Source organism: Mustela nivalis, assembly GCF_964662115.1.
Source record: "Mustela nivalis genome assembly, chromosome: 4".
Lineage (NCBI taxonomy): Eukaryota > Metazoa > Chordata > Mammalia > Carnivora > Mustelidae > Mustela > Mustela nivalis.
Window position 1 is genome coordinate 37,911,551 of NC_139023.1, and position 27,805 is coordinate 37,939,355.

A 27,805-nucleotide genomic window follows, 5' to 3' on the forward strand; every position below is an offset into this window, starting at 1 on the left:
CTTTTTATAAGTTAAGCTACAGACAAAATCTTTGAGCTGCTACGGACATGGCAGGAGACCTGTTGCAGATTGCGGGAACTCCTGTGGGCAGATAAAAAAGCATAATATTCCCACTAAAGTCAAATTCCTTGGTGATGGCATCTCTGTTGTGTAAAACAAGGAGTCCCCAGAAGGCCCTGTCTATTCAAAAACACCTGGGTTTTTCTCCACTATTCCATTCCTTGATCATTTTCACAGCCTGGGGGCATAAGGAATGTTCCAGCCAATTCTACATACAGGAAAATAGCCTCTTGATGCCTGGCTGTGTAATTTGCCTTTTTTTTTTTTTTCTTTGCCAAATTTGATAGTAAACCCACTAGTACCCAGGCAGTGAAGAGAAAAGTAGACTCTCTAATACATTGTCCTCCTCTTCAACATTTGAATCATGCCAGCATGCGGTTTATGCCATACTTTCTAATCACAGATTGATGTGATTAGCTAATTAATGTTTTCACAAATACTTACAAAACATTTTCATGAACTGTTAGATACTTACTTTGGGTGTTCTATTCCTGAAAATTTTTCTCATTTTTGCCTATGTGCTTTATTTGTAAACCCAGTACATACACCTGTCTTGCTGTTGACACATTATTTAATTTCCCACAATATCAGTAGGAGAAGGTTTATATCTTGTTTTGGCTGTTTTCCTAGATATCTATCCTTCCTCAGCCAAGAGTATCTTCTGAGAGATTTCCTTCACTTTCCCATGATGTCATAGATCCTTTCCCTCCCTCTTCCTTGAGCATATTTAAATTTGTAGCCAAACCCTTCATTTATCATTCACCTCTAGATCAGTCATATCCATTGAATCCAGGATGTTTGAGTTTTTCTGTTCTGTTATACATTGCCACCATTGAGTCCCTGCTCCTTAATATCTAATAATCTGTTTTTGGTTTTGTATGATTTCTCTTTTTTAATATGTATGTGTTTGGTTTTTTTTCCCCCCCAATGTAATATAGTTGGGGATTGACAGCGTATTCCGAAAAACATCATTGGTAAGTTAACATCTGGCAGTTTTGGGATTTGATACATCGATAACTTTACTAAACAAATAATGTTATTGGCAGATAGGACTACAGACAGGAAATGTTTCACCAAAGTGAAGTTAAAAAATTTTTTTAAATACTTTGAGAAGAAGAAAATAGATTTGCTTCAAGATTTAGGTCCATTTAAATCCCAGGTGTCCTACTTGCTAGTGCCCTCCTAAGAGAAACTATGTCTGATTTCTCCCTAGTTATTATGTGAGTGTGGGATAAGCAGGCTGAATTCAGTTTTATATAAAGGAGAAGAAATAGCCAAAACTTTGTATAAAAAAAAAAATCTTGGCCTCAAACCTTTTCTTTGCAAATATGTGTTTTACATTGATGTCACAGGACCTAGCTGGTCTCCTTAGAGATTGTACTATATGTCTCTTCCTCCCACCGCAGCTTCATCTAACCAGCCACTAAACCATATGGGATCTGCCTCTTAATTGTCTCTCTGATCAGGCCATGCCTTCATCTGTGTGGGTTATTCCAGTTATCCTAGATGCTCTTTATGCATATAATTTTACTTTTGTTTTCTAGAATATTCTCTATCCAATCACCAAAGGGGCTTCCTAAATGCATTGTGTTTCTTTCCTGTATTAACTGTCTTCAGAAGGATAAAGTACAGGATTGTTGGCACAGCACACAAGACCCTTTAATATGAGGCTCCATCAGCCTTGTCTCCCATGGCTTCCTTCTTCTTCTTCTTTTTTTTTTTTTTTGGCTTAAGGATAAAACAGCAATCTATCTTTAATTCACAGTACATTCCTTGTCCCTTCATCTTTCCATGTTAACGTCTGTAGTCCCTTTAGTGAGCCTTCTTCCACACTGTTTGCTGCTCCCATCCTCTTCCTGCTGGTGTGGCAGACTCAACTGTCATTCTTCTTTCAAACTATAGCTCACATGCCCCACTAGTCTTATCAGTTAACTCTCACCTCTAATCCTTACTTATTTCTTCTCGGTATCTGTAGTATTTTGCATACATGAGTGCTTAATGATAGAGAAGACCGGTTTTTGGGACATGGTAATGGAAAGGGACAATACCTTTGTGAGAATCTAATGAAGGAAGCAAGAATTTTTTTTTTTTTTACAAATTTCGTTTTAACATTTTTATAATTGTTTTTCATACAGGAATAAAAATACATAATTACCTTGAAATGTCCATGTCTAACATCACTTACAGAATTTTCCTTTTGTAAGAATCCTTTACGGCATCCCCAAGTGTGCTCTTTCTTGTGTTCAACTTGACTTTCTCTTTTTCTCACTGTCTTCTAATTTATTTGTTTACATGCTTAGCTTCTCTGATAGACTAGGTGAACCTTGAGGGCAAGATCTCTGTTTTACACAGGTTTTTAATAAAAGGTTACTGAATCAGTGTTATTGAACATGCTGTAGTAGTTTTTCATTTAGTTCATTTTTCACAAGTCTTATGGGTATTAATGTTTATAATCCTAATGATGGAGACTGTCTAAGCCTTTTTTAAAAGTCTGCTCTTAAGAAAATGTGCACATATTTTTCTTCTTAGGCTCAGAGTTTCTGGGGAAAAAGATGTTTAACATCATGTACCTGAAAAAGGAAATGACGGTGGCCTTTCTGCCTTTCCACAAATATTGCTGGTCATTTTTCAGCAGTTTCCAAAGCCTGTAGCTGTATTTTGTTTAAACTAGCATATTTTACTATTATTTTGTTATTGTACATTTAACAGAAGCCTAAAGCGACTTATACTGAAATACTTCCATTTTGATTGCATTAAGTCATGAATCAGGAGAAATCCAAAGAGGTCTCCGATCACTTAATAACCAAACAAATACACAGGAGAACAGTCTGCTGTCTTTCTGAATTATGTATTCGATAAACCTTGTTTTACAGGCACATTTGTTGTGATAGTCTACAAACTCAGATGGAGTGGATGGCCAATGTCTTCATTGCCCAGGTATGATCTCTGTTTCAGCTCTCCAACAAAGTATAACCACAGCTCATAGGAAATATTAGTGTGAGGTACAAGCATTTTTTTTGTTTTGTTTTTAAAGATCTTATTTATTTATTTTTATTTTTATTTATTTTTTTAATTTTTTATTTTTTATAAACATATATTTTTAATGAGTTTTATGTGTATGCTTTAGTTTTCTCATTTATATACTTTTTAAATATATGAGAATCCAGATGTACCCCTTACTCTTTGAAAGAGAGCTTCCTTTCTTTGTTGAGGCTTCCTTTCTGGTACTCCAGCTACTCCTTACCTCAGGAGAGGTGCACAGCTTCAAGATGGTAGTGTGTTTGGAAAGAGGAGCTTGTTTTACCAGAGTCCTGCATTTGTCTTCATTTAGAAAAGTGTGCTGTTTTCCTCCTTGTCCTCCCTATGGCCACCTACTCCCCCGCTCCCCACCCTAGCCTTTCCAGAAATAAAGACAGGAGCCCACATTCCTTTAATACTTCAAGAATACTGCATGCTGGATTCTTCAGAAGAGTTAACTCCTGCATTTTTTGCAACAAACCATGCATGGTGTTGCTTGTCTTTGAGGGAATAAAGGTATAAAGATTCTCTCACTTGCTGGGCACCTTACATTTAGTTAGTGGTTTAAACCCAGGGATGCCAGAAGCTAATACCTATACTCAATTCCCCATTTAGTCACCTCCCTACAGGAGGACTATAGGGGAGGGTTAAATAGTCTCATTAATAGGTTTGGTTGCACCTCGCACCTTGTCTGGCTGAATTCCCAGCAATACTTCCCACAAGAGCATTGAAATTCACTGGTAACGATTAAGTTGCCACTTTTTATTACTGAGGACGTACTTCCCTGTTTCTCTTATAAGTGGGAAGTTAATTCACCCCCAGATCTGGCCCTTATTTGTTTTGAAAATCATTTTCTCTCTTAATTTATTAACCTTTCCAGTGGTTAATAAACCCTGCTCTTCTCAGTCTGATGTTACTGTTACTACCTGAAAACACAAAGACAGAAAAAGACTTAACTTTTTTAGACACTTTTCCTCTAATTTGTGACTTTTCAGAAATTCTGTTATTTAACTCTTTAAAAAGAAAGCAAACTAGATTTAAAGTGTTTTAGTAAAATTGGAACCATAGAGTCAAAACTATTATAGTGTTTGTGGTACAACTACATTGATTTTTTGTTTGTTTTTATCATTGAAGTCACTAGACTTGTTTAAAAATCAAGGTATAAATAGCCAGAAAACAGAGGTTGCTCTCATCGCCAACTTCTTTCTCCTTGCCTCACTTACCCTTCATTGTCCTGGCCCTAGAGATTCAGCCCAGTTACTTTTCCTCTGCTCATTCCACTTCTTTGGACTAAGATAAACACAAAGGCCTTCTTGGATTTAAGGATTTAATGGCTCACCTCCATAGGGAGACAGATAGGAAACGAGCAAGTACTGATTTATACATGTTAACAAACACACATACACACACACACACACACACACACACACACACACACAGAGTCCTCCTTACAAGGAGTTCTTTGGGGTGTGCAGAGTACTTTTCTAGTATCCAGTATCTAGTATCTGCATCCCTGATTCAGAAGCCCTCTTGATTTTCATTTATGTGTCACATTCTCAGAGGAATTCTCCATGATCTTCAGACCAGTCAGACCTTCAGGCTGTCGGAACCCTGAACATTCTGTACACCAGGTGTATTTCTAATTAGAAATTATTGTGTGATTAGATTTTTCATATCTGCCTCTCTTACTAAAGCGTAAACTCAGTGAGAAGAAGGGTTCTGTCAGTCTTATAAAACCTGTATAGACATCTGCACCAGAGAACCCAATACCACTTACAAAAGTACATGGAGCCCCACATCAGACTCCCTGCTCTGCCGGATCCTGTTTCTCCCTCTTCTCTGCTTCTCCCCCTGCTTGTATGCGCTCTCTCTCTCTCTCTCTCTCTCTCTCTTTCTCAATAGTTTTAAGAAAGGGGAGAGAACATAAACAATTTGACAGAATTTCAAATAGATATTAGTTTGATAAAAAGGAGAAGGAATGAGTGTGACTGAGGTAAAGAAGGGCACTAACTAGGAAAGATTCTCAGGAAAATGCCTTTCTGAATAGTTGACAAGTGTGTTGAGACCTGTCTGAAATTAGGGAGCAAATTATGCAGGTATGCAGGAGTGGGAAGAGCATTCCAGTTACAGGGGCCAGCAAGTACAAGGTCCTGAGATGTGGTCACAACCTTTGTTCCATGAACATCCTGAAGGGCTATGTTATGGGAAGATGTAAAAGATGAGGAAGGCACTCAACAGATCATATCATCCCAGTTTAGGAGTGTGGGGAACAAGAGAAGGATTTGATCTGACTTATATTAACTGAAGAAATAATAATTTCGTTTGTTGTGGGCACACTGTTGGGAGTCCAAGATGGCAGCAGGAAGAACAGCTGTGTGAAGATGGCAGTTCTGGCTAGGGTGGTAGCAGTAGACATAGTGAGACATTAAGATTCAAGAGTGGTTGAAAGTGGATCCAACAGAATTTACAGATTGATTGGCTACAATACTTTGAGAGGAGTACTAATCAAGGAAGAGTTCTAGGGTTTATTTTTTGTTTTTGTTTGTTTAGCCGTGGGCAACTGGCAAATAGAAGTGATCAGATCAGAGATGCAGAAGAAAACAGAGTTCTGTTTCAGCCTATGAAATTGGAGATGCCTGTTAGACACACAAATAAATATTTATTTGAATAGAAGATTGGATGTATAGATCAAAAACTCAGGCAAAGGATACCTGGCTGGCTCAGTTAGAAGGACATGTGACTCTTGATCTCAGGGTTGTGAGTTCAAGCCCCACGTTGGGTGCAGAGATTATTTTAAAAAAACAAATGCTCAGGTGAAATTTGGGGAATGCAGTATAAATTTGGGGTAAGTCAGTATTCAGTTTGCATTGAAAGCTCTGGATTTGGGGTAGATAGGCGAATCTAAAATGAAAGGGGAGTATGGTGTAGGGAGAGAAAGAAAGAAAGAAAGAAATGGATGGAAGAATAAGCCCTGGGACATTCCAAACTCCAAAGGTCAAGCAGAAGAGAAAAAAAAAGAAAACAAAAGAAATGCGAAGGGTTGAGAGGAAGAAAAAAACAGATGATTGGTATAGAAAATCCAGCCAAGGAATTTGCTATGTAGATAAATGAGGCTGTGTGGTTAGAGAAAAAGAGGAGGTCAGGGTAGGTTTGGGGGTTTCAGTTTATATGTCCTTAGGATGGGAAGGTATAGACTTTCAACATACACTAATAAAGAAAATTCAGTAATTGGAAGAAAAAATTGAAGAGGAAAGTGATTTTTTTCCTTCTAAGTTTTTATTTAAATTCAAGTTAGTTAACATATCGTGTATCATTAGTTTCAGGAGTAGAATGTAGCGATTCATCTCTTACATACCCCACATACAGTGCGCTCATCACAAGTGCCCTCCTTAATGCCCCCACCCTCCATCAACCCTCAGTTTGTTCTCTGTAGTTAAAAGTCTCTTATGGTTTGCCTCCCTCTCTGTTTTTATCTTATTTTATTTTGAGGAAGGTGATTATCAGACCAGCAGAGGCCCTGAGCAGACACGAAGCAATGTGAACAAGTGCACATTTTTCATCATTGCTGAAAAAAATGGTTGTACACCAGAGTGTCAGACCTTGACTGTGTATTATAGTCCACTGAGCATTTATGACTGAAGAAAAGTTATTTGTAATCAGAGTAATTGTTGTGAAGAGAAGGGAGCCTCACTTATATGGCTAAAAGATGCAGGGAGCATAGTATACTTCATGGCAGGAAAGTGAAATTCTTCAGTGATCACTAGTAATGTTTAAAATTAAATCAGTGAGCTCACCTTCAGTGAGTTAGGGCGGGATATTGAAAGTATAGGGGAGAGGAAAGGTGAGAAATAATCTTCAGAGAGTGAGAAAGACGATTGTCCTGTAGTAGAACTTCAACTTAAAGCTGAGCTCTTGCCTGACTTTAAGGTTAAATTTAAAAGGAGATAAATCTATAGAGTAACCATCTTTTTTTCTTTCTTCATCAATTAGTAGGCACCCATAGAGTTAGTAGAATTGGGTGTAACTAGGGTGGGGGCTCTGCCAGGCACGTATGATCAAAGGAGAAGGAGCGCAGGAATTGAAGATCCTGATAAGCAGGTGAGCATACTTAATGATTATGAAACTATGACAGGCTGTCGAGGAAGTGGAGGAAGGTGTGGAAAGTAGAATGATGGTAGAGAATAGATTGGAGGTCTCAAGGAGTCCAAAGAAGTGAATGAAACTAAATTGTTAGCTAGAAAGGTAAGAGGTCAAGCTCAGAAGGAGTAAGAGGCAAACTCAAGTCCTTACAGCATTTTTCAAATTGCAAAGGTATAAAAATGACCTTGGATCATGTCTAATGATGTAAGTCCAAGGATGAATGGATAAAGAGAGGGCACACACAACTAAATATTATTCATCCTTAAATAAGAAAGAACGCTTTTCATCTGTGATGACACGGGTGAACATGGACGGCATTATGCTGAGTGAAATAAGCCACACAAGCAAAGATTGCAGTATTATATGTGGGATCTAAAAATAAAAGTCGAACTCCTAGAAACAGTGGAAAAGGTGTTGCTGGGTGGGTAGGGGAAACAGGAAAGGGTTGGCAAAAGGGTAAAAACTTTCAGCTGTAAGACGAACAAGGTTTGAGTTGCTCATGTAGAACATGGTCACTGTTGAAATAGTTGATAATGCTATAACTGTATCATTGAAATTTGTTAAGAGTAGCACTTAAATGTTCTCACCAAAATAGATGATAGATGTCTTAATTGACGGGATGGAGGAGAATCCTTTCACGGTGTGTACATAGATCAAATCATCACATTGTGTATTGTCAGTAGCCTACCATTTTGTCAGTTATGCCTCAAAGCTGGGTGGGTGGGAAGAAATAGAAAGTGGGTGAGAGAACTGAAGATTTTGGGGTGTGATCACTGGTTATAATAATGAAAGTATGATCTTCAGCAATATGATCCATCAGCAGAAGGACCCTTAAGGTCACTTATAAATAACTATAAAATTTCAGAATGTATTACTAGATAAAATGTTCTGCATGTTGGGAAAAATACCTCTGGGATCAATCTAGTAAGAACTAATTAGCCAGTATATACAACATAGTATATCCTTTCAGAAAAAGAAATACATATTTGAGACTGAGTTTGCTTTTAGATTTCTCTGAATATCATTTGGCACATGTAGTATACCTCAGTGAGTACAAGTATAAGCATAATCCATAGGGGTAATGAGTCCTTTCCTGCCACTTTTTTTTTTAAGCTTTACATGTTGGGAACATCCCAATTATATAACATCAAAATTATTTTTACCATGTTTGCGGCTGTGACATAAACATAGCATGACGAAGCTTATAACTTTCTCTCTGAAATATTTGCTAATCTACCATTACAGATTTGCTGAACCAAAATAAATGCTACACTAAAATTCAAGGGCAGATCTAATGCATATGCACTCAGTCTAATAATAAAGATTACACTGTAGGATTATTGAAGATTAAATGAGATTATGTACACTGGTAAGCACCAAGTCTGGCAGTATGTCCCTCAATATAATCTTGCCATTAATTATGGATACACAGTCAATATTAGTTGAAATGAATTCTTTGCTATAAAACATATTAAAATACTAATTACACTGTAAGACAGGAATGTGTTGAATCATAAGAAAAGGCATTTAGCTGTATACTTTGCCAAAAGATTTTCATTTCATCAGAATATCTGTAAAGCTTATCATTTTAAAATTGGTATTCTGTATTTCTTTCATAGATTGTTGTCTGAAAGTCAGTTTGCTTTTGCCAACTTCTGAAAAGTTAATCTACCCTGAGGAGTAGAAAAATTCTTTTAAGGTTTTTCTTTTATATGCATATCTGAAGGATTTATCACTCAGGGGCTTATGTTTTTATCAGTGGATATTTCTCCCCATTGCATAATTAATTTTTCTCCAGTCATATCTATAGTTGTTCAGTTAGCCAAAATATGTAGTCAATAAGTTGAGAACAAATGTGCCATATTCTCTGCTGTACAGTGATTTTCAGTATAAATGTCTGTGTGTAAGGTAATTTCTTTGGAATTCAGTTAGATGAAAAAGTAACATTTTTCAGAAGGTCATAAAATGAGGCTAATTTTTCTGATAGCTGTGCCTCAGGTTGAATTGAGGTCTGTGGGGTTAAATTATTTTTACACTAAAGTTATCTTTGGTGGAGGGAAAAAATGGATGCATAGTTACTTTGATTACAGGGATGAGAAATACAGACAAGTGTATTTTTTTCCCAGAAAGAGATTTGCCAGTTTCCTCAATTATTTTCCTCCTTTTGATTTGATAAGTAGTATAGAAGCCATGTACTTGAAACTTAGAAATTGAACTGAGACCTCAAAGCTCTGTTCACTTAAGAGTTCTACATCCTCAAGCGGTGTTCCTGTCAGAGTCAACAGCATAATTTCAAATGGCATGCTCGTGGAAAGCAGATCATTTGATTTGGATATATGGAAAAGGAGCCAAGTGATTCTAACATGATATACCACGTAATAGAATCACACACCAACAGCAAGAAATTGTATTTCCACAGCATGAAAATGATATACGGCCACCAGCTGGAAAGGAACGAAAACGGTCTATAACCAAAAATCCCAAAATTGGAGGTTTGCCTCTAATTCCCATCCAGCATGAGAGAAGTGCAACCCAAGCCCGGAGAAATATTGAGGTAGGTTAGGATTTTATTTGTTTTATATTAATTATAACATATTTTTTCTTATGTCTTAATGTGATTAAGTACATTTGTTACTTCTTTGGCTTCAAAAGCACAACAATAATCTTTGGAAAGCATAGTAAAAATCACATCCTGCTAAGAAAACATTATGAGTAGCCCTATGCTCCTTCTTTAAGTTTTATATTTTAACTTTTCTTAAAAAGTTTTAATAATGTCATTGAGCATCCAATTAAATATGCTTAATACCACTTATTTTCTTATCCCTCACCTAACGAAGCAATTTTAAACGTGTATACAGAAGTCTACCTGGTAAATCACATCCTCAAATTAGTCTTACAAGTTCACTTTTAATACCCTTAAAGTGAGCCCAGGGCCAATTATGTCTGGAGCCATGGTAACTAGACTTTCTAGTAACACAATCAAATTCCAGTGGTTTGAGAACTGATGGGGTGTCGTGGTTAATTTAAAGGACTGCACGATGACCTCTGAGCATCAATAAAAAAGACCTCGCATCTTTCAGGAAAGCGGCTCTTTGTTTTTTCTTCTCGCCTTCCGGGGTGGGGAGAACATAGCATCAATCTTGACTTGAAGTTCAGTCTCTTCAGGAAAGGAGAAAATCTGTTTGCATTCAAAAGTCATTAGATACTTTGGATTAATGCATGTTTCAGTGCCTTAATTGAGCCCCTCAAAGCAAAAAGAAAAGCACATAAAAGGTGTTATTTCCTTGTGGTTTGGGATTGAGCTGTTTGGATCTCTTTCTTTGCAAACAGAAATAAAATGCCTTTAGTCTCTAAAAAGAAGTTAATTTAATGATCAGATTTGAAAAATATTTTTCCAGGGTGCCTGGGTGGCTCAGTGGGTTAAGACTCTGCCTTCGGCTCAGATCATGATCTCAGGGTCCTGGGAATGAGCCCCACATCAGACTCTGGTTGGCAGGGAGCCTGCTTCTCCCCCTCTCTCTAGGCCTGCCTCTCTGCCTACTTGTGATTTCTCTCTCTCTCAAGTAAATAAAAAATCTTTAAAAATTAAAAAAAAAATAAAAAATATTTTTCCACGTAGATCTTTCCTTGAACATTTACCCCTGTTTATTCTTCTTCACTAAAAGATAAAAGTTGTGAAAATAATGGTTACTTCCCTTGTCGCCTGTTCAGTCCTTCTACACATAGAAGTTTTCTTGGTTTAAAAAAAAAAAAAAGTATGCTGCACAGTTACGGGTTCCTCAGCTAATCTAGAATCTTAAAATCTAAGAGTCACATTTCCCAAGAACCCAAATTAGGAAAGATAGTTTGAAGAAATGCAACAAACATAGGGAGCAGACATGCCTTACTTGGACCCCAGCTCCTCCTGATGTTGCTTTAGGATCAGTTATGGAGCAAAGCAAAAGATAAATTATTAGGACTGAATTTAAATACATTAACCAATATCCACTATAGAATTAGGATGATAACTAAATATATAGTATAATAGTTTCTTACCTAATCTCAAATTCAGAATTTCAGAGACAATTTTTTTTTCCTGTTTTAGCTTACTTAAGATCAGAAAACTGATGAACTGCAAACTACAAAGAACTTATTATAGGCTCTTAAAATAATTCCATGGAATTGTAATTGCAAGTATTCAAAACTAAATTAACCTTTTTGTAAATTTTGTAAATGTGGTGATCCAACAAATTTGGCAAAGAAAAGTTTTACATGTTCCAATGTTGGAAAAACATGGGTAGTTTAAAAAGCATAAAATAGAAATTGAACCATTAAAATGTTTTCTATAGAATTAGAATCATGTAAATATTTAAGAAAATATATTTACAAAATGAATAATCACTTTTGATCCTTTGCATTAAAAAGGGAAAATGGTTTAAAATACTGATAAATGGGGAACATCTAGGTGCTGCATTCAGTTAAGCATCCAACTCTAGGTTTCAGCTGAAGTCATGATCTCAGGGTTGTGAGATCAAGCCCCACATTAGGATCTGTGCTTGGGTTTCTCTCCCCCCTAAATAAATAAATAAATCTTTAAAAATATATATTGCTGAGTAGGATATAGTCATAATAAAAATGTAGTCATATCAATGGTGATATATTCAAGAATTGTTTTCAAACAAGATGTTTGCAGATTGGTAAATTTGGTGCTTTGGCCACTTGGTAATTTACCATTTCAAGTCTTGTGCTTGCTTCGGCAGCACATATACCATTTCAAGTCTTGATTTCATGAGGTTCTATTAAAATTCATGTGAGGATACCTCATTCAGGTAGGAAGTCTTCCTGGAAAAAGCAACTTCTAAACTTGAGTAATGAGCTAGCTGAATAAACCAGGGAAAGTAAGCTGTCAAAAAAAATCACACACAAAGAGGCAAACATAGTGCTTAAGAATGCACACACTAAGTCCCACCTGCAATTGGAGTAACTCCAAACTTCATTGCACTCAGCCTTTTTATCTGTAAGCATGGAGGGGTAAAGCCCTACCTTCTAGGGCTATTGTGATGATTCAGTGATATCATACTTTAGGATTTATTAGAATAAGGCTTAGTGTACAGTTAACATTTGAGTAAAAATAAGTAGGAACTTGGAAGACAATATGGGATAATTTGCTCTTTTCCAAAATTGTCATTTTTGTCATCTATAAACCAAAAACAATGAAAAAAGAAGAATGATGCAGTTCCAGCAGAAAGTGGTGACCTAGAATCTAACCCATTGCATGCTTCTCTCCTCTGCCCCCATCCTAGAGCATGTAAAGAGGCACATTGGATCCAGACAGGCCAACATGGCATCCATTCCACTTATTGGGCATATTGACATTTCTTTGCATTTCTATGTCTGTGTCTTAAAATATAATATACTTTATAGTTTAAATAATCATAATGTTTATTTACTGTGAATAATGCATTTAAACCAGTATCATGAGGATTACTGATAGGATTATATTTTATAGCATGGAGATTATCAACTATGACAGTGAGTTTAGTAGTGAAAATTATTTAAGAGGATTTCTGCTGCAATCCACATTTTAGTGCACGTTTTGGTATTTTGAGGCTTCCAAAACCAGTGGCCTACATTTGGATATAATGGAAAATAGATGTTGGCACAGACTAAAGCCACATGAGTCATTTGCTCTGTGAACACATTCCTGCATCATGTTCTGCCTGTGACATAGGAACTACTCTCTGTAGGGAGAGGGACTGCTCACCTTGGCCTTCCCATTCAAATAACTACTTTTCTGTAAACAGTCTCTGACAAACAGTCATCATCTGGACCATGTTACCTCTCACTCCTCTAATTTTATAACTTACTTATTTATCCTTTTTCAATTATTAATGTCTTATCCTTTAAGAACAGTGTAACACATAAACTATGTCTTTCTTTCCCCATAACATGAAAGGTGCTCTAGCACACCATAATGTTCATTCAAAGCCTCACTGCCCCATCTTCTCAACTTTTCTAAAAAAAAACATTTTATTTATTTATTTGTTTGTTTGTTTTTATTTATTTGAGAAAGAGTGTTGAGAAGGGAGAGGGTAAGAGGGAGAGAACCATCAGGCAGACTCCCCTCTGAGCCCAGAACTCAACATAGGACTTGATCTCATGACCCTGAAATCATGACCTGAACTGAAATCAAGAGTCAGATGCTTGACTGACTGAGCCACCCGTGCACCCTTCCCCACCCAATCCTCTTGACTCTAGGTCATTGTCAGCACCTCTCTCCATCTTTGTAAAAGATTACATCCCTTAGGCTAATATTAAGGTTTACTTAAAATTTCAGCATTCGCTGCATGAATACTTGACCCCTAAATTCTACATGTAAAAAAATCCCCAGGTCTACCTGTTGATGGTTGAAAGATAATGAGAACTGTTACTATGATTTGTAAAATCACTATAGACCCTAAAGACTCCACTAAAAAACTATTAGTAGTGATAAATGAATTCAGTAAAGTTGCAGGATACAAAATTAATACACAGAAATCTGTTCTGCTTCTATACACCAATAACAAAGCAGAAAGAAATAAAATAACCTGGGAAAAAATATTAAGGAAGTGAAAGACCTCTACTCTGAAAACTATAAAACACTGTTGAAAGAAATTGAAGATGCCACAAATGAAAAGACATTCCATCTCATGGATTAAAGGAATATTATTAAAATGCTAAGTTTCTGAACACTAATGGAATAGCAAAAAGAGAACAATCCCATTTACAGTTGCACTAAATATAATACCTAGGAAAATCACCTTACCAAAAAGATGAAAGACCTGTACTCCAAAAACAGTAACACACTGATGAAACAAATCAAAGACGACACAAATGGAAAGATTTTTCCATGCTCATGGAAAGGAAGAATGAATATTGTTAAAATGTCCACACTACCCAAAGCAATCTACAGATTTAATGCAATCCCTATCAAGATATTGAATAACTTTTTTTAAAAAAATATTTATTTATTTATTTGACAGAGATCACAAGTAGGCAGAGAGGCAGGCAGAGAGAGAGGAGGAAGCAGGCTCCCCGCGAAGCAGAGAGCCCGATGTGGGACTCGATCCCAGGACCCTGGGATCATGACCTGAGCTGAAGGCAGAGGCTTTAACCCACTGAGCCACCCAGGAGCCCCATCTAATAACATTTTTTACATAATTAGAATAATACTAAAATTTATGTGGAACTAGAAAAAGAAGCTAAAGAGCCAAAGCAATCTTAAGAAAGAAGATCAAAGCTGAAGATATCACAATCCTAGATTTCAGGATATACTACAAATGTATAATATCAAAACAGTTTGGTACTGGACAAAAATAGACATAGACCAATGGAACAGAATAGAAACCCCAGAAACTGACAAAGCAGAAAAGACTACCCAACAGCAAAAAGACACTCTCTTCAATAAATGGTTTTGGGAAAACTGGACAGCTACATGCAAAAGAATATAACGGGACCACTTTCTTACACTATACACAAAAATAAATCCAAAGTGAATTACAGACTTTAAGTGTGAGACCTGAGCTATAAAGCTCCTAGAATAAAACAGAGGCAGTAATCTCTTTGACACTGGTTTAGCAACATATTTATGGTACATCTCGAGCAGGGGAAACAGAAACAAAAATAAATTATTAGGACTATACCAAATAAAAAGCTTTTTGCACAGCAAAGGAAACCAACAAAAGGCAACCTGCCAAATGGGAGAACATATTTGCAAATGATATCCCCAATAAGGGGCTAATATCCAAAATATATAAAGAACTTTCACAACTCAACACCAAAATAGCAGATAATCCGATTAAAATGTACAGAGGACCTGAGTAAACAGTTTTCTGAAGACCAACAGATGGCCAACAGAAACATGAAAAGATACTCAACATCACTCGTCATCAGGGAAATACCAGTTAAGAACAAAATGGAAACAAAACAAAACAAAAACAGAAACGCAATGAGATGGCACTTCACACCAGTCAGAAAAGCTGGTTTCCAAACAGACAGGAAATAGCAGATGTCACTCTGTGGAGAAAAAAACCCTCATTCACCTTCCCTGTTGGTGGGAATGCAAGATAATGCAGCCACTATGGAAAGCAGTATGGAGTCTCCTCCAAAAATTAAAAATAGAAATACCATACAATTCAGTAATTCCACTACTGTGTATTTACCCAAAGAAAATGAAGACATTAATTCAAAAAGATAGATGCACCCCTATGTTTATTGCAGCATTATTTTTACAATAGCAAGTTATGGAAGCATCCCAAGTATCCATTGATAGTCAAATGGATGAAGAAGTGGTGCATATGTATTGAATGGAATACTACTCAGACATAAAAAGAATGAAATCTTGCCACTTGCAACAGCATGGATGGACCTAAAAGATATTGTGCTAAATGGAGCAAGTCAGAGAAAGACAAATACGATGTGATTTTATATACATGTAGAGTCTAAAAAACAAAACACAGAAACAGATCCATAAATACAGAGAACAAATGGACGGTTGACAGAAAGGAGGTGGGTTGGTAATGGGCAGAATGGGTGAAGGAAAGTGGGAGGTGTACAGGTTTCCAGGTATGGAATGAATAGTTCATGGGAATAAAAGGCATAGCATAGGGAATATAGTCCAATGATATAGTAGCAGTTTAGGATGACAGATGATAGCTATGCTTGTGATTAGAGCAAACACAGACTTGCCAAATCACTATGTTGTATGCATGAAACTAATGGAATGCTGTGTATCGACTATACTTCAATTAAAAAAAAAAAAGGCTATATTGCTCATTAAATTTCTCCAGGTAAGAGATGTCAAGTGAAACTTAACCTGTTTAATATTTATAAACTCTCAGTCACAGCCCTATGCTGGTTAGCCATCATTCTCAATAATCTTTCATTTTTTGCAGGAGAGGGCTTATTTTGTTGTAGTGAAGTACATGTAACATGAAGCTGTTTATTTTAACCATATTTAAGTATATAAACTTCAATGGCAAAGGTTACATTCACATTATGCAAGCATTACCAATTTCTCAACATTTTAACATATTTAAACGAAACTTTGGAATTAAGCTAGATACTAAATATTTTATCAGTTTTTACTTGACAGTTACAATCATAATTTTATCTGAAAATTCCAAGTTACAAAAATGCATTAAATACATTTGTGAAAATATTTGTATTCAGCCTGAATTTGTATGTTTCAATTCCACATCTGGATTTGATGGAATTTAGGAAAATAACAGTGTTACATGTTTGAAAAATTTTAGACCTTTCTTTATTCACTATTTAATAAGTTAATGATCACTTTCTAAGTGCAGGCACTGTACTAGGCTCACATTTCAGTGACCATATCAGACAAACACCCTGCTTGCATGGAGTCTTTCTAGCAGGGCATTCAGATAATCACATTAGATAACTGCCATAGAGTAAACTAGAGAACTGTGGGGTGATATCTTGTAAACATTACTACATGGAAGATCTTTACTGTTTATGCTACTCACAATTTCATACTTAATTTTATATTACCATTTTCATTACATTTTCTTTCAATATCCGTAACTTAAGTGCTCCTTCAGATTTTTGCTTTCTAGGCTTTGCAGTTCTTACTGGGGAAATTTCTGGAGATGTTTCTTCAGTTCTTGCTTCTTGTGAAAAGAAAAAATAACTTTTCTCTTTCCACTCCATCTACACCCTGATCCAGTTTATTGGGTATCCTTCCCTTGTGGCTCCATCTGCTGTATGCTTCTGATTCTCTGTTGTTTGTCCTCACATCTTATACTTGATTAAATTTTCATCCCTATGATAATCTGATGGAAGTTCTGTATGCCCGAAATTTCCCAGTCACAAGACGTTCTGAACACTAGTTAGGAAAATGCACCGTTATAGCCCGCAGAACCAATGTGAACTCTAATCCTTGGATTCAGAAGCGGATTTAATACATATCTATGTATTTTTCCACATTTTCAGGAATATATCTGTGGGATTCTAATAGGGATTGTGTGGGAGGAAGAGAAAAACAAAGAAGTTAAACAGATCTGCCATAGAACTTCTCAGCATTTTTAATATGCTACTATGTACTGTTAGTTTCAAAGAAGAGGCTGTAGTGCAAATATAGAGCATGTCCCCAAATCCTGTGTCCACAGACAGGATACCGTAGGAATTACAGATAACACAAGCATATGACGCATTCAAGAAGAAATGACCTGGAGGAGGCAGGTTTGAAATGAGAAACAATCTGAATAAGTAATCTGAGAGACTTCTTTGAAGCTGTATGTTAAATGCATGTTAAAATGCATTTCCATGGTCTACCTTTCAATTGATTTTGTAGCCCTAAGATGCCTGTATTGCTTTCTTGGTTAGAAAACTCCAACGTGCCAGTTCTGTCAAAGTTAAGACCTCAGTCATGACAATGAGCACAAACATGAGAGGCATCCACGTTTACATGGCATGAATCTTTTAAACTTACCTTGTACCAAGTCTTGCTTTCCTGTGAGATGTTGCATTTTCTTTTCAGAGTGCCAGAGCAGAACTGGAAAGGCTGAGGGTCAGTGAAAAGCGGGATCAAGAGTTGGGGGATAGCAGCTTGAAGGAGCGAGCCTCCATGGTGGCCCACTGCCTGGAGCACAAGGATGAGAAACTTCGAACTCGAACCAGAAAACATCGGAGTTTCAACTGTCTGGAGGACACAGAGGCTGAAGTCTTTCCTGGGCAACAAAAAAGCCATAAAGGCCTCAAGACATTGAGGAAGACTGAGGACAGGAATGGCAAAGCTGCTTTGGACTCTGATAGTAAGTTACCCTCAAGGGTAATTGAAGAACTTAGCGTGGTGCTGCAGCGGACCAGAACCCTTCCAAGAGACTTAGAGGACGAGCAGATCTTGCAGAAAGAGATAAAATAGTTTTACACATTATTTTTTTTAAATATTGTATACTATGTGTGTGCAAACCAGAAACTGAACAGTAAAATTCATGGTTTGTGAGATTTGTCTAGCTATACATAAGCATTTAAATAGCATTTTAAAATATCTATGTACATATGTGGTAAGAATAAGATGATGCTTTTTTAGGTCTGAACAAAGCTTGTACAGTTCAACTGTAGACACCCTGGGTTACTTTGAGCCAGCGAAGCTTTTTACAGTAGTCTGTTGAATGGTGTAATTTATGAGCAGAAATCTCAAACTGTACTGTATTGTATAAAATGCTTTGTTTAAATGAAGCCTTTGAAACTGTATGTAACACATTTTGCACTTTGAGAAACCCTGTATATTAAGTTACCGTATATGTGTATGTTTAGGTTTACATAGGGTCCACCTTATGGAAAAGAAAGGGAAGTTGAAAAGGGGAAGGATATATTTTAGTAGCTGCCTATCAAACATTGGAGTTTTAAAAAGATGCAAGGAGTGAACCAAAAACCAAGGAGGTCACTTAAGTTCTGATCCGTTGTGAACCAGAATGAATCTCATTAATGGGAAACTGTGTAAGAAAAAAGCCTAGTGACTGTTTCCCAAGATAGTGTTCAGCCAACAACCATGAATAATGGCAGAGGCCACGCTTGCTTACGGTGTTGGTGAACAACCACAGAGTACACTCACTATGCTTCAGTTCTGCAGCAGGGGCTGCGGACAAGAAATGGATGCTGCATTGAAGAGTCATTGGATGCATGGTACCTGGTGTGGACGCCATTTGCACTGTTGCTGTATACATTTTGTTTTAATTCCTTGCTATGGTTTTCATACAAATTCACTCTCACAGGGATTTGTTATTTGATTTTTTTCATCGTTGTTGTTTTACTGGGTATTTCCTTTCTTATTTTAAGTAAGGTGGTAATAGGTTTCTCTGCAGTGTCAGAATTAACTGGAAGTTTACAGCTTGTGGCCATTTTAGGGTGAGGGATAACTTATCCCACTCTTGGTGGCTACCAGTTCACATTTGAACAAGTCTCTTTATTTAAGGAAAAAAAAATCTCCTGGTATCTAATAAATAATAAGAAAACCACGTCAAGGTCAGCTACTGAGTTAGCGATTTTCCTCCAACAGTCGATACTGTCTAATTATAGTTCACATTAGGAACAGCGCTATTCATCAATTTACTAAGAATTTTATTAGGCCTGATGAGTTTTGATTAAAATTATATAGGAAGCTCTCTTTCAACCACTTATTTCCCCCCTGTTTTTCAGGTGACTTCTTCAGAATCTGTTATACAAAGGCCCATACTTTGGTCAGTCTAATCATAGAATAGTAATATACTCTTAAATGCTCTGAATTTCTTCATTGTGAAATACTGATCACTTATATTTGGCAGTGAAACAATAGTTTACCGTGAGTGTATATTTATTCCTTAAAAAAAATTCCAGTCGATTTGGATTTAAAGAAACTGCAGGTCAGTTTATGAAATAGGTATTAGCACTGCTGGGGAGCCTTCACTTAAAGCAAGAAATGGTATTTAGGAAAAAAAAATCTAAAATTATTATTCCTCATAAAAGATAATATTTATGAGATAAGCAGGCATATGACAGTGTTTGACACTGGGAAAGTATCCGGAGTCTTTTTACCTGCCTTATCTGAATATTTTAAAAACTGGAGCTTAAAATCTAATAGCCCTGTTTCCCTTCCCTTCCTGTATAATTGTCTCCATTTTTCAAGAGTAAGATAAGGGCTAATGATGACATCTCATATTTTGAATAAAAATTAAAATTGTTTTACAAGTCCATGTGAATGTGATTGTTTTCAGAAGTTAAAGATTATTTTGAGATAAATCCACTCTTCTTTTCTCTTTCCTTTTTTGAATATATACTTGAATATATACTTTCCTTTTTCCTTATTTGAATATATATTTCAAATAAGCTATATGATTTTTTCCCAAATATGTCAGTATGAATATCATTCTACTTTAAATGATGAATATCCACAGATAGGACACAACTATATTGATGGTACTCTTTCATTTCTATAGCCCTAAAGTTAATTACTAGACACAGCTGTTAAATATTTGACTTCTAAACAAATCATTACCTGATGATTTATGAAAATGGCACTGAAACTCAAAAATAAGCAAAAGTAATTGGAGCGAAATTCGACTTGTGTTTCTAACTATAATAGCTGTCAATTTGCACTGTTCGCACTGTTCAGATGACAGTTTATAGTTCTAAAATACACATCAACTGTTTATTGCAAAAGGAAATATTTTTGAAAATGCATCAAATTTGTTTGAAGAGACTAGTATTCACATATTTTCATGTCTTCTCGAACTTGAAAATCACAGTGGGGAAAAGATGATTAAAACTTTTACCATCTTATCAAAATTTGTACCAAGACTTTGATAATTATCATATGCTCAAAAAAATAGAATTACATTTATAATGTGAACAATTTTCTGTCATGTGTACAATCATGTTGATTTCTAATCATCTGGAAAACAAATGAATATTAGGTAACAAATTAATCTGTTTTATATCTGTTATTTTATTATTTTGAACAATTTTTTATGGCAAATATTCTAAGTTATATTGTACATTCCTATTTTCTCTGCCATAGCTACATATGTTGAATGTAAACTTAATTCAGATAGCTCTATAGATTTAAGACCTTTTATGAATTATGGGATTCATGTTCAGAATCTAAGTGTCCTCATTTGAGAAGTGGGAGTAATACCTGTCTTGTAGGCATTTTGTGATAACTAATTTTATATATATATTTATATATGTGTTTGTGTATATGTACATATACACACACGTATCTCATAGAATTTTAATAAATGTTACCTATTAATGTATTAGTTTTTCTAGACCTCCTTTGATTCAATCCCTGAGACTTCTTATTTATTTTCAAATTGTCTCCATCAGTTTTTTTTTTCCCCCATGGTTTTTAAAAATATACACTGATAAAACAGATTACCACAGTTGTGGGCTGAATTGTGTTTTAAAGCTCTTTGTTGAAGACCTAATCCCCAGTACTGCAGAATGTGGAATATTTGGAGATGGGGCCATGAAAGAGGTGATTAAGCTAAAAGAAAGTTGGTGCGGGACCTAATCAAATCTGACTGGTATCCTTAAAAAAAAAAAAAGAGGAAATTTAGAAACTTGAAGAAACACCAGGGATGTATATGCACAAAGAAAAGGCCATGTATGTGAGGACACACCAAGAAGGTGGCCCTCTGCAAGTCAAGGAGATAGGCCTCAGACAAAACCATCTAATATCTTGATCTTAGACTTCTAACCTCCAGCACTGTAAGGAAAAGCCCTATTGTTCAAGCTACCCCATCTGTGGTATTTTGTTAATAAAAGCCCTAGCACACTTCTATGTTAAATCTTAATATAGGTGTCAGAGTACTCCCTGATATTTATACATATTGGTTCTGACACTTTTGTTATCCCACCTCTCAGAATCTAACATCAATGCAATCTAACATCGATGGAATCTAACATCAATGCAATGAATACAGTGTGATTTTACAGCTATCATAATGACTAATGGAGAAGATGAGGCCATGTTGAGATGAAACCACTTAGAAGTCAACTAGCCAGATAACTTGAGTGCTGAAATAATATAAACAATTGAAAATTTGCCCAGCAAAATTATAATTTGGGTCTGCTCATAAAGATTCAAGTTTTATGACCTCAAGAACACTATTCCAGCAGAGTGAAGATGCTGACCCCTCACACACCTGATAGAGAATACTGTGAATCCTTCCAATGAACAACCCAGAGAGATCTTGAGTTCAGTAACAGTATTCACTAGACTAGAGATAAAGTCCTTTCAAACCATAATCCTACATGCCTAAGATTGGATCAACGCTAACCTTCATCTAATAAAAGTGACATTTGTATCTCATTGGAGGGGATCTCATCTCCCCTTCCCCTCCAGTAAATTATCTCACATGCTACTTTTTTATCCCCTCCCATTTTCTCTCTGAAACCTCTGCATTCAGCCTTGTTTCCTGATATTTTTAACTGCTCCTGGCAAGGTCAGAACAACTTTACTGCTAATTTAAATGGTCACTTCTCAGGTGTTGTACCTGACCACCTGTCACCACTTGTAGCATTTCACACAGTTGATCACCCCACCTTTGTGGAATACATTCTAATGTTAGTCTCCAGGATATTTCTATCATGTGATTTTCTCTTTCATTAGTCTGTCTTGGATTCCTTACTGGATACTCATCTCTATATAACTGAACTAGAGGAACTCATTTAATCTCATAGCTTCAAATAGAGTACATATTCTGACTAAATAGTTTCAGTCTGGACCTACCCATTGAGCTCCAGACTGTAATTTACATTCCCACCTGAGTGCCCAGCTGTCGTTTCAAATACACCATATCTAATGTTCTTTATCTATTCCTCATCCTTTCCATTCCACCCTCCTCTGCCCTTTCTAGGACTCGGGTACGAAAGGTCAAGCAGATTACTCAGGTAATGATCAACAGAGTTGGCATTTGAGTGCAAGCAGAAGTCCTAGCTCAGAAGCCTTTCTAAACTCCACGTTAGCTTGCTCAGACCACTCTCCTCTCTTGCCTGAATGATTACCAAAGATGTACTATGCGGAACAAATCACAAATTAATCTTTTTAAATATAAGAAAAAGCCAAATTAATCTTTTTAAATAAAAAATAGTCTCTCCTAACAACGTTTGAATAGCTTTCTATTTCTGTTAAATTGAAAGTATAAATATAAGGCCTGGAATAATTGGTTTCAATGTACCAACTGCTACTTCTGTCATCTCACCAATTTTCACCTCCCTCACTTTGATACAAGCATACTTGCTCCTCAAAATTACCATGCATGAAAATGCTTTAGCTTTGCATGAACTATTCCCTATAAGTAACATGCTGTCCAGACATACATATATTTCACTGGTCACCATCAAATGGCTCCTTAATAGACCTCTGAACGATCCATATAAAATGGCATCATTACTTTCTATCCCCTTTATCTTCTTACATCACAGACCTTATCACTGTCTAAAAATTTACATATTTATTAGTATACATTTTCATGGCCTAATTATTTTTTTTAAGATTTTATTTATTTATTTGAGAGAGAGAGAGAGATCACAAGTAGGCAGAGAGGCAGGCAGAGAGAGGGGGAAGCAGGCTCACTGCTGAGCAGAGAGCCCAATGCGGGGCTTGATCCCAGGACCCTGAGATCATGACCTGAGCCGAAGGCAGCGGCTTAACCCACTGAACCACCCAGGTACCCCGGTCTAATTATTTCTAATAGGATCTGTCAGTGAAGAATCTTAAGGTTACCACTATATTCCCAGCACTTAGAACAGTGTCGATACCATAGCCTATAGTCTCTACTGAAATATATACTAAATAAATGAAGTCACGGTATAAGGAATGCTTGAAGAAAAAAAAAATGGTCCTACAAAGAGCTAGGAGTAATAGATCTTAAAAAATCTGTAAGGACTATTGCTGAAATGAATAGGAATAAATGTGGCAACACTCTGAGGAAGTAGGAACTTTCAAGATATTGTACAGCTGCTCTTTTTCTGGGGGTATTCACAGAATCTATACACAGGAAGTAAGTTGAAAATAATCTGGTCTTTGATCAAATTGAGAGATGCTTTTTGCAGAGAGATAAATCAGAGTTTTTGGACATTTGTGTAGCCAAGGAGGCAAAATTAGAGACTCAAGGGACAAAAATCCCAGGAAAAAGGGAAGAATGAAACTGACTACAGCTGGCTTTCCTTTTGAGACAATGTGCTGAATAAGGAAACATAGGGCAGTATGCTACTAAGTTCATTGGAAAGGCTTCAAGAGCAGAGTAGAGTTTGTAGGCTTACAGTACTAAGAAGACAAAGATTCAAGTTTATTTACTCTCATGGAGAGGTTTCCTTGTGAACATAGAAAGCTCCAGTTGGAAACCTTGGAGATCCATATGGTCAGAGCATATATGAATTGGAATCTGAACGGAACATGGTCAAAACTGCCTCACAACCTCAATTCATCTCAGTTCCTGATTGGGTCCAAGATCCCGAGCTTTCTCTGCTAAAACAGGAAAAATAATATTATGTAGAACTTCACTGTCTAGCATTGGAAAAAAAAAAAAAAGGCATTCGCCTTCTGGTGTCAAAACCACATAAAGACACTAGTTTAAAAAAAAAAAAAAAACTACAGACCAATGTTCCTATAAAAATCCTCAGCAAAACATTAGCAAGCTGAACCCACAAATACATAAAAAAATCATTCACCATGATCAGGTGGGATTTATTTCCAGGATACCAGAGTGGTTCTATATTTAAATTAGTCAATGTGCTACATCAACAAGACGAAAGATAAAATCTATACAATCATTTCAATAGATGTAAAAAAAAAAAAAGCAACATCCATTCATGTTAAATACCCTCAATAAAGTAGCTCTATGGAGAATATTTCTCAACATAATAAAGGCCATATATGAAAGACCCAACCTAACATCACTCTCAATGGCGGAAAACTGAAAGCTTTTCCCCTAAGATCAGGAACAAGACAAGGATGTCCAGTATCACCATTTTTATTCAACATGGTCATGGAAATCTGAGCCACAGCTATCAGAAAAGAAAAAGGAATAAAAGGCATCCAAACTGGTAAGGAAGAAATAAAACTATCACTATTTGCAGGAGTCATGATACTATATATAAAAACCCTAAAGACTCCACCCAAAAACTATTACAACTGATAAATGAATTCAGTAAGCCTGACACTACCCAAAACCTATTACAACTGATAAATGAATTCAGTAAGGCTGCAGGATACAAAATCAATGTACAGAAATTCATAGCACTTTTATACACTAATAATGAACCAAGAGAAATTAAGAAAGCAGTCCATTTAGAGTCACACCAAAAATACCTAGCAAAAAAGTTAACCAAAGACCTGTACTCAGAAAACTATACAATATTTTTTAAAAAGATTTTATGTATTTGAGAAGAGAGCCAGCACAAGTGGTGGTGGGGGATGCCAAGGAAGAAACAGACTCTACCAAGCAGGGATCCCGGTGTAGGGCTCAATCATAGGACCCTGGGATCCTGACCTGAGCCGAAGGCAGACACTTGACCAACTGAGCCACCCAGGTGCCCCTGAAAACTATAAAATATTAATGAAAGAAATTAAAGACAATGCAAAAAATGGAAAGCTATTCCATGCTCATAGATTGAAAGAATACATTTTGTTAAAATGTCCATACTACCCAAAGTCATCTACACATTTAATGTGATCCCTGCCAAAATACCACCAGCATTTTTCTCAGAACTAGAACAAACAATCCTAATTTGTGTGGAACCACAAAAGATTTTGAACAGACAAAACAATCTTGAAAAAGAAAACAAAAACAAAAACAAAAAAAAAAAACTAGAGGCTTCACAATTCCAGAGTTCAAGTTATACTATAAACCTGTAGGGATCAAAACAATATGGTACTGGCACAAAAACACAGATCAATCAAACAGGATAGAAAGCACAGAAACGAACCCACAATTATATGGTCAATCTTCAAGAAAAGAGGCAAGAATATGCAATGAGAAAAAAACAAATGGTATTGGGAAAAATAGACCTCCACATGCAAAAGAATGAGACCTTTTTTTTTTTTTTTACACCATACACAATAATAAACTCAGAATAGATTAAATATCTAAATATCACACCTGAAACCATAAAAATCTAAGAAGAGAGCACCTGCAGTAAATTTTCTAACATTGGCCATAACAACGTATTTCTAGATATGTCTCTTCCAACAAGGGAAATAAAGGCAAAAATAAATTACTGGGACTACACCAAGATAAAATTTTCTACACAGCCAAGGAAAATAATCAACAAAACTAAAAGACAATCTACTGAACGGGAGAAGATATTCACAAATGTTACCAATAAAGTGTTAGTATTCGAAATGTATAAAGAACTTAGGCAACCTACCACATAAAAACCCCACAAATAATCCATTGAAAAATGGTCAGAAGACATGAACAGACATTTCTCCAAAGAAGACATACAGGCCACGAGACACATGAAAAAATGCTCAACATTAGTTATGATAAGGAAGTGTAAATCAAAATCACAATGAGATATCCCCTCAAGCCTGTCAAAATGGCTAAAATAAAAAACTCAAGAAACAAGTGTTGGCAAGGATGTGGAGAAAAAGAAAACCTTGTACACTATTGGTAGGAATGCAAACTGGTACAGACAGTATGGAAAACAGTATGGAGTTTCCTCAAAAACCTGAAACTAGAACTACCCTACAATCCACATTTCACACTACTAGGTATTTACTCCCCAAAATACAAATACTAAAAAGATTAGATGCGCCCCTGTGTTTATTGCATTATTTACAATAGCCGAATTAGAGAGGCAGCTCCCGTGTCCATAGGTAGATGAATGGCTAAAGAAGGTGTGGTGTGTGTACAGTGGAACAGGATTCATCCATAGAAAAGAATGAAATCTTGCCATTTGCCATGACATGGATGGAGCTAGAAAGTATTACGTTAAACAAAGACAGAGAAAGACAAATGAGTTCATTCATGTGGAATTTAAAACATAAAACAAATGGGGGGTTAGGAGGAGAAACAAACCAAGAAACAGACTTTTAACTATGGAGAACAAACTGATGGTTACAAGAGGGGAGGAGGGTGGAGGAATGGGTGAAATACAGGTGATGGGGGCTAAAGAGCACACTTCTCATGGGGCACCTGGGTGGCTTGGTTAAGCATCTGCCTGACGTCCTGGGATCAAGTCCCACCTCAGGCCCCTGCTCAGTGGGAAGCCTGCTTTGCCCTCTCCCTCTGACTGCTCTCTCTGTCAAACAAATTAATAAAATCTTTAAAACTAAAAAAAATGAGGAGCACTAAGTAATGTATAGAAGTGTTGAATCACTGTATTATACACTTGAAACTATTATAACCTGTATATTAACTATGCTAGAATTAATATTTAAAAGCTTAATAAAAGTAAAAGCAAAAGATTGTGATACAGAAAAACTACATAAGAATTTCAGATATAGTTTATATTCAGATACAGTTTATATTAAAATTACATTTGAAATAACCTTTAATTTCAAGGCAATACGTTGATGGAATAGTTTATTTAAAAAAAAAAAAAAAGTTTTGGGAAGATGGCAAAGTAGGAAGATCCTGAGCTCATCTCATCCTGTGGCCACACCAAAATAAGAGCTACGTCTATGTGACTAACTGAAAATAACCTGAAGACTGGCAGAGCAGACCTTCAATCACAGTGAGAAGACCACATGAAAAATGTTAGGAGGGGTGGAGAGGTGAATGAGAAACAAACTCCTCCCACGACTAGCCACAAACAGAAAAGAACATAACAAGCATGGGGAAAAGAGAAGACGGACCCTGCTCCCGGTCTCCCTGGTATCAGGGACCCTTGTTGCAAAGATGAATCCCCATAATGTCTGGCTTTGAAAACCAACAGGGCTTAATCCCAGGAGCTTTAAAAATCAACAGGGCTTAACTTTGGAAGAGCAAAAGGGCAATAAGAAACTGCGTTCCTGCCCTTAAAAAGTGAGCATACTAAATAACTTGGCTCAAGAGACTGCAAAGAAGCAGCAGTTTGAAAAGCCCAGGGTATTATGTGAAGGTAATATACTGACTAA

General features: G+C 36.4%; 1 protein-coding gene across 14 annotated transcripts in view; it reads left to right on the top strand.

Moving 5' to 3' along the window:
• ARAP2 (ArfGAP with RhoGAP domain, ankyrin repeat and PH domain 2) overlaps positions 1-20,993 on the top strand; it is a 188,265-nt gene extending 167,272 nt beyond the window's left edge. For 9 of the 14 annotated variants that reach the window (XM_082728936.1, XM_082728942.1, XM_082728931.1 and 6 more), the window contains 4 exons: positions 999-1,034; positions 2,934-2,997; positions 9,638-9,772; positions 17,738-20,993. In XM_082728936.1, the coding sequence (XP_082585062.1) occupies positions 999-1,034; positions 2,934-2,997; positions 9,638-9,772; positions 17,738-18,121 (619 nt within the window). In that variant the 3' untranslated portion in view covers positions 18,122-20,993. The remainder of the gene's footprint in view (positions 1-998; positions 1,035-2,933; positions 2,998-9,637; positions 9,773-17,737) is intronic. The other 5 variants (XM_082728941.1, XM_082728938.1, XM_082728937.1 and 2 more) reach the window with 1 other exon arrangement.
• Positions 20,994-27,805: the final 6,812 nt, after the last annotated feature.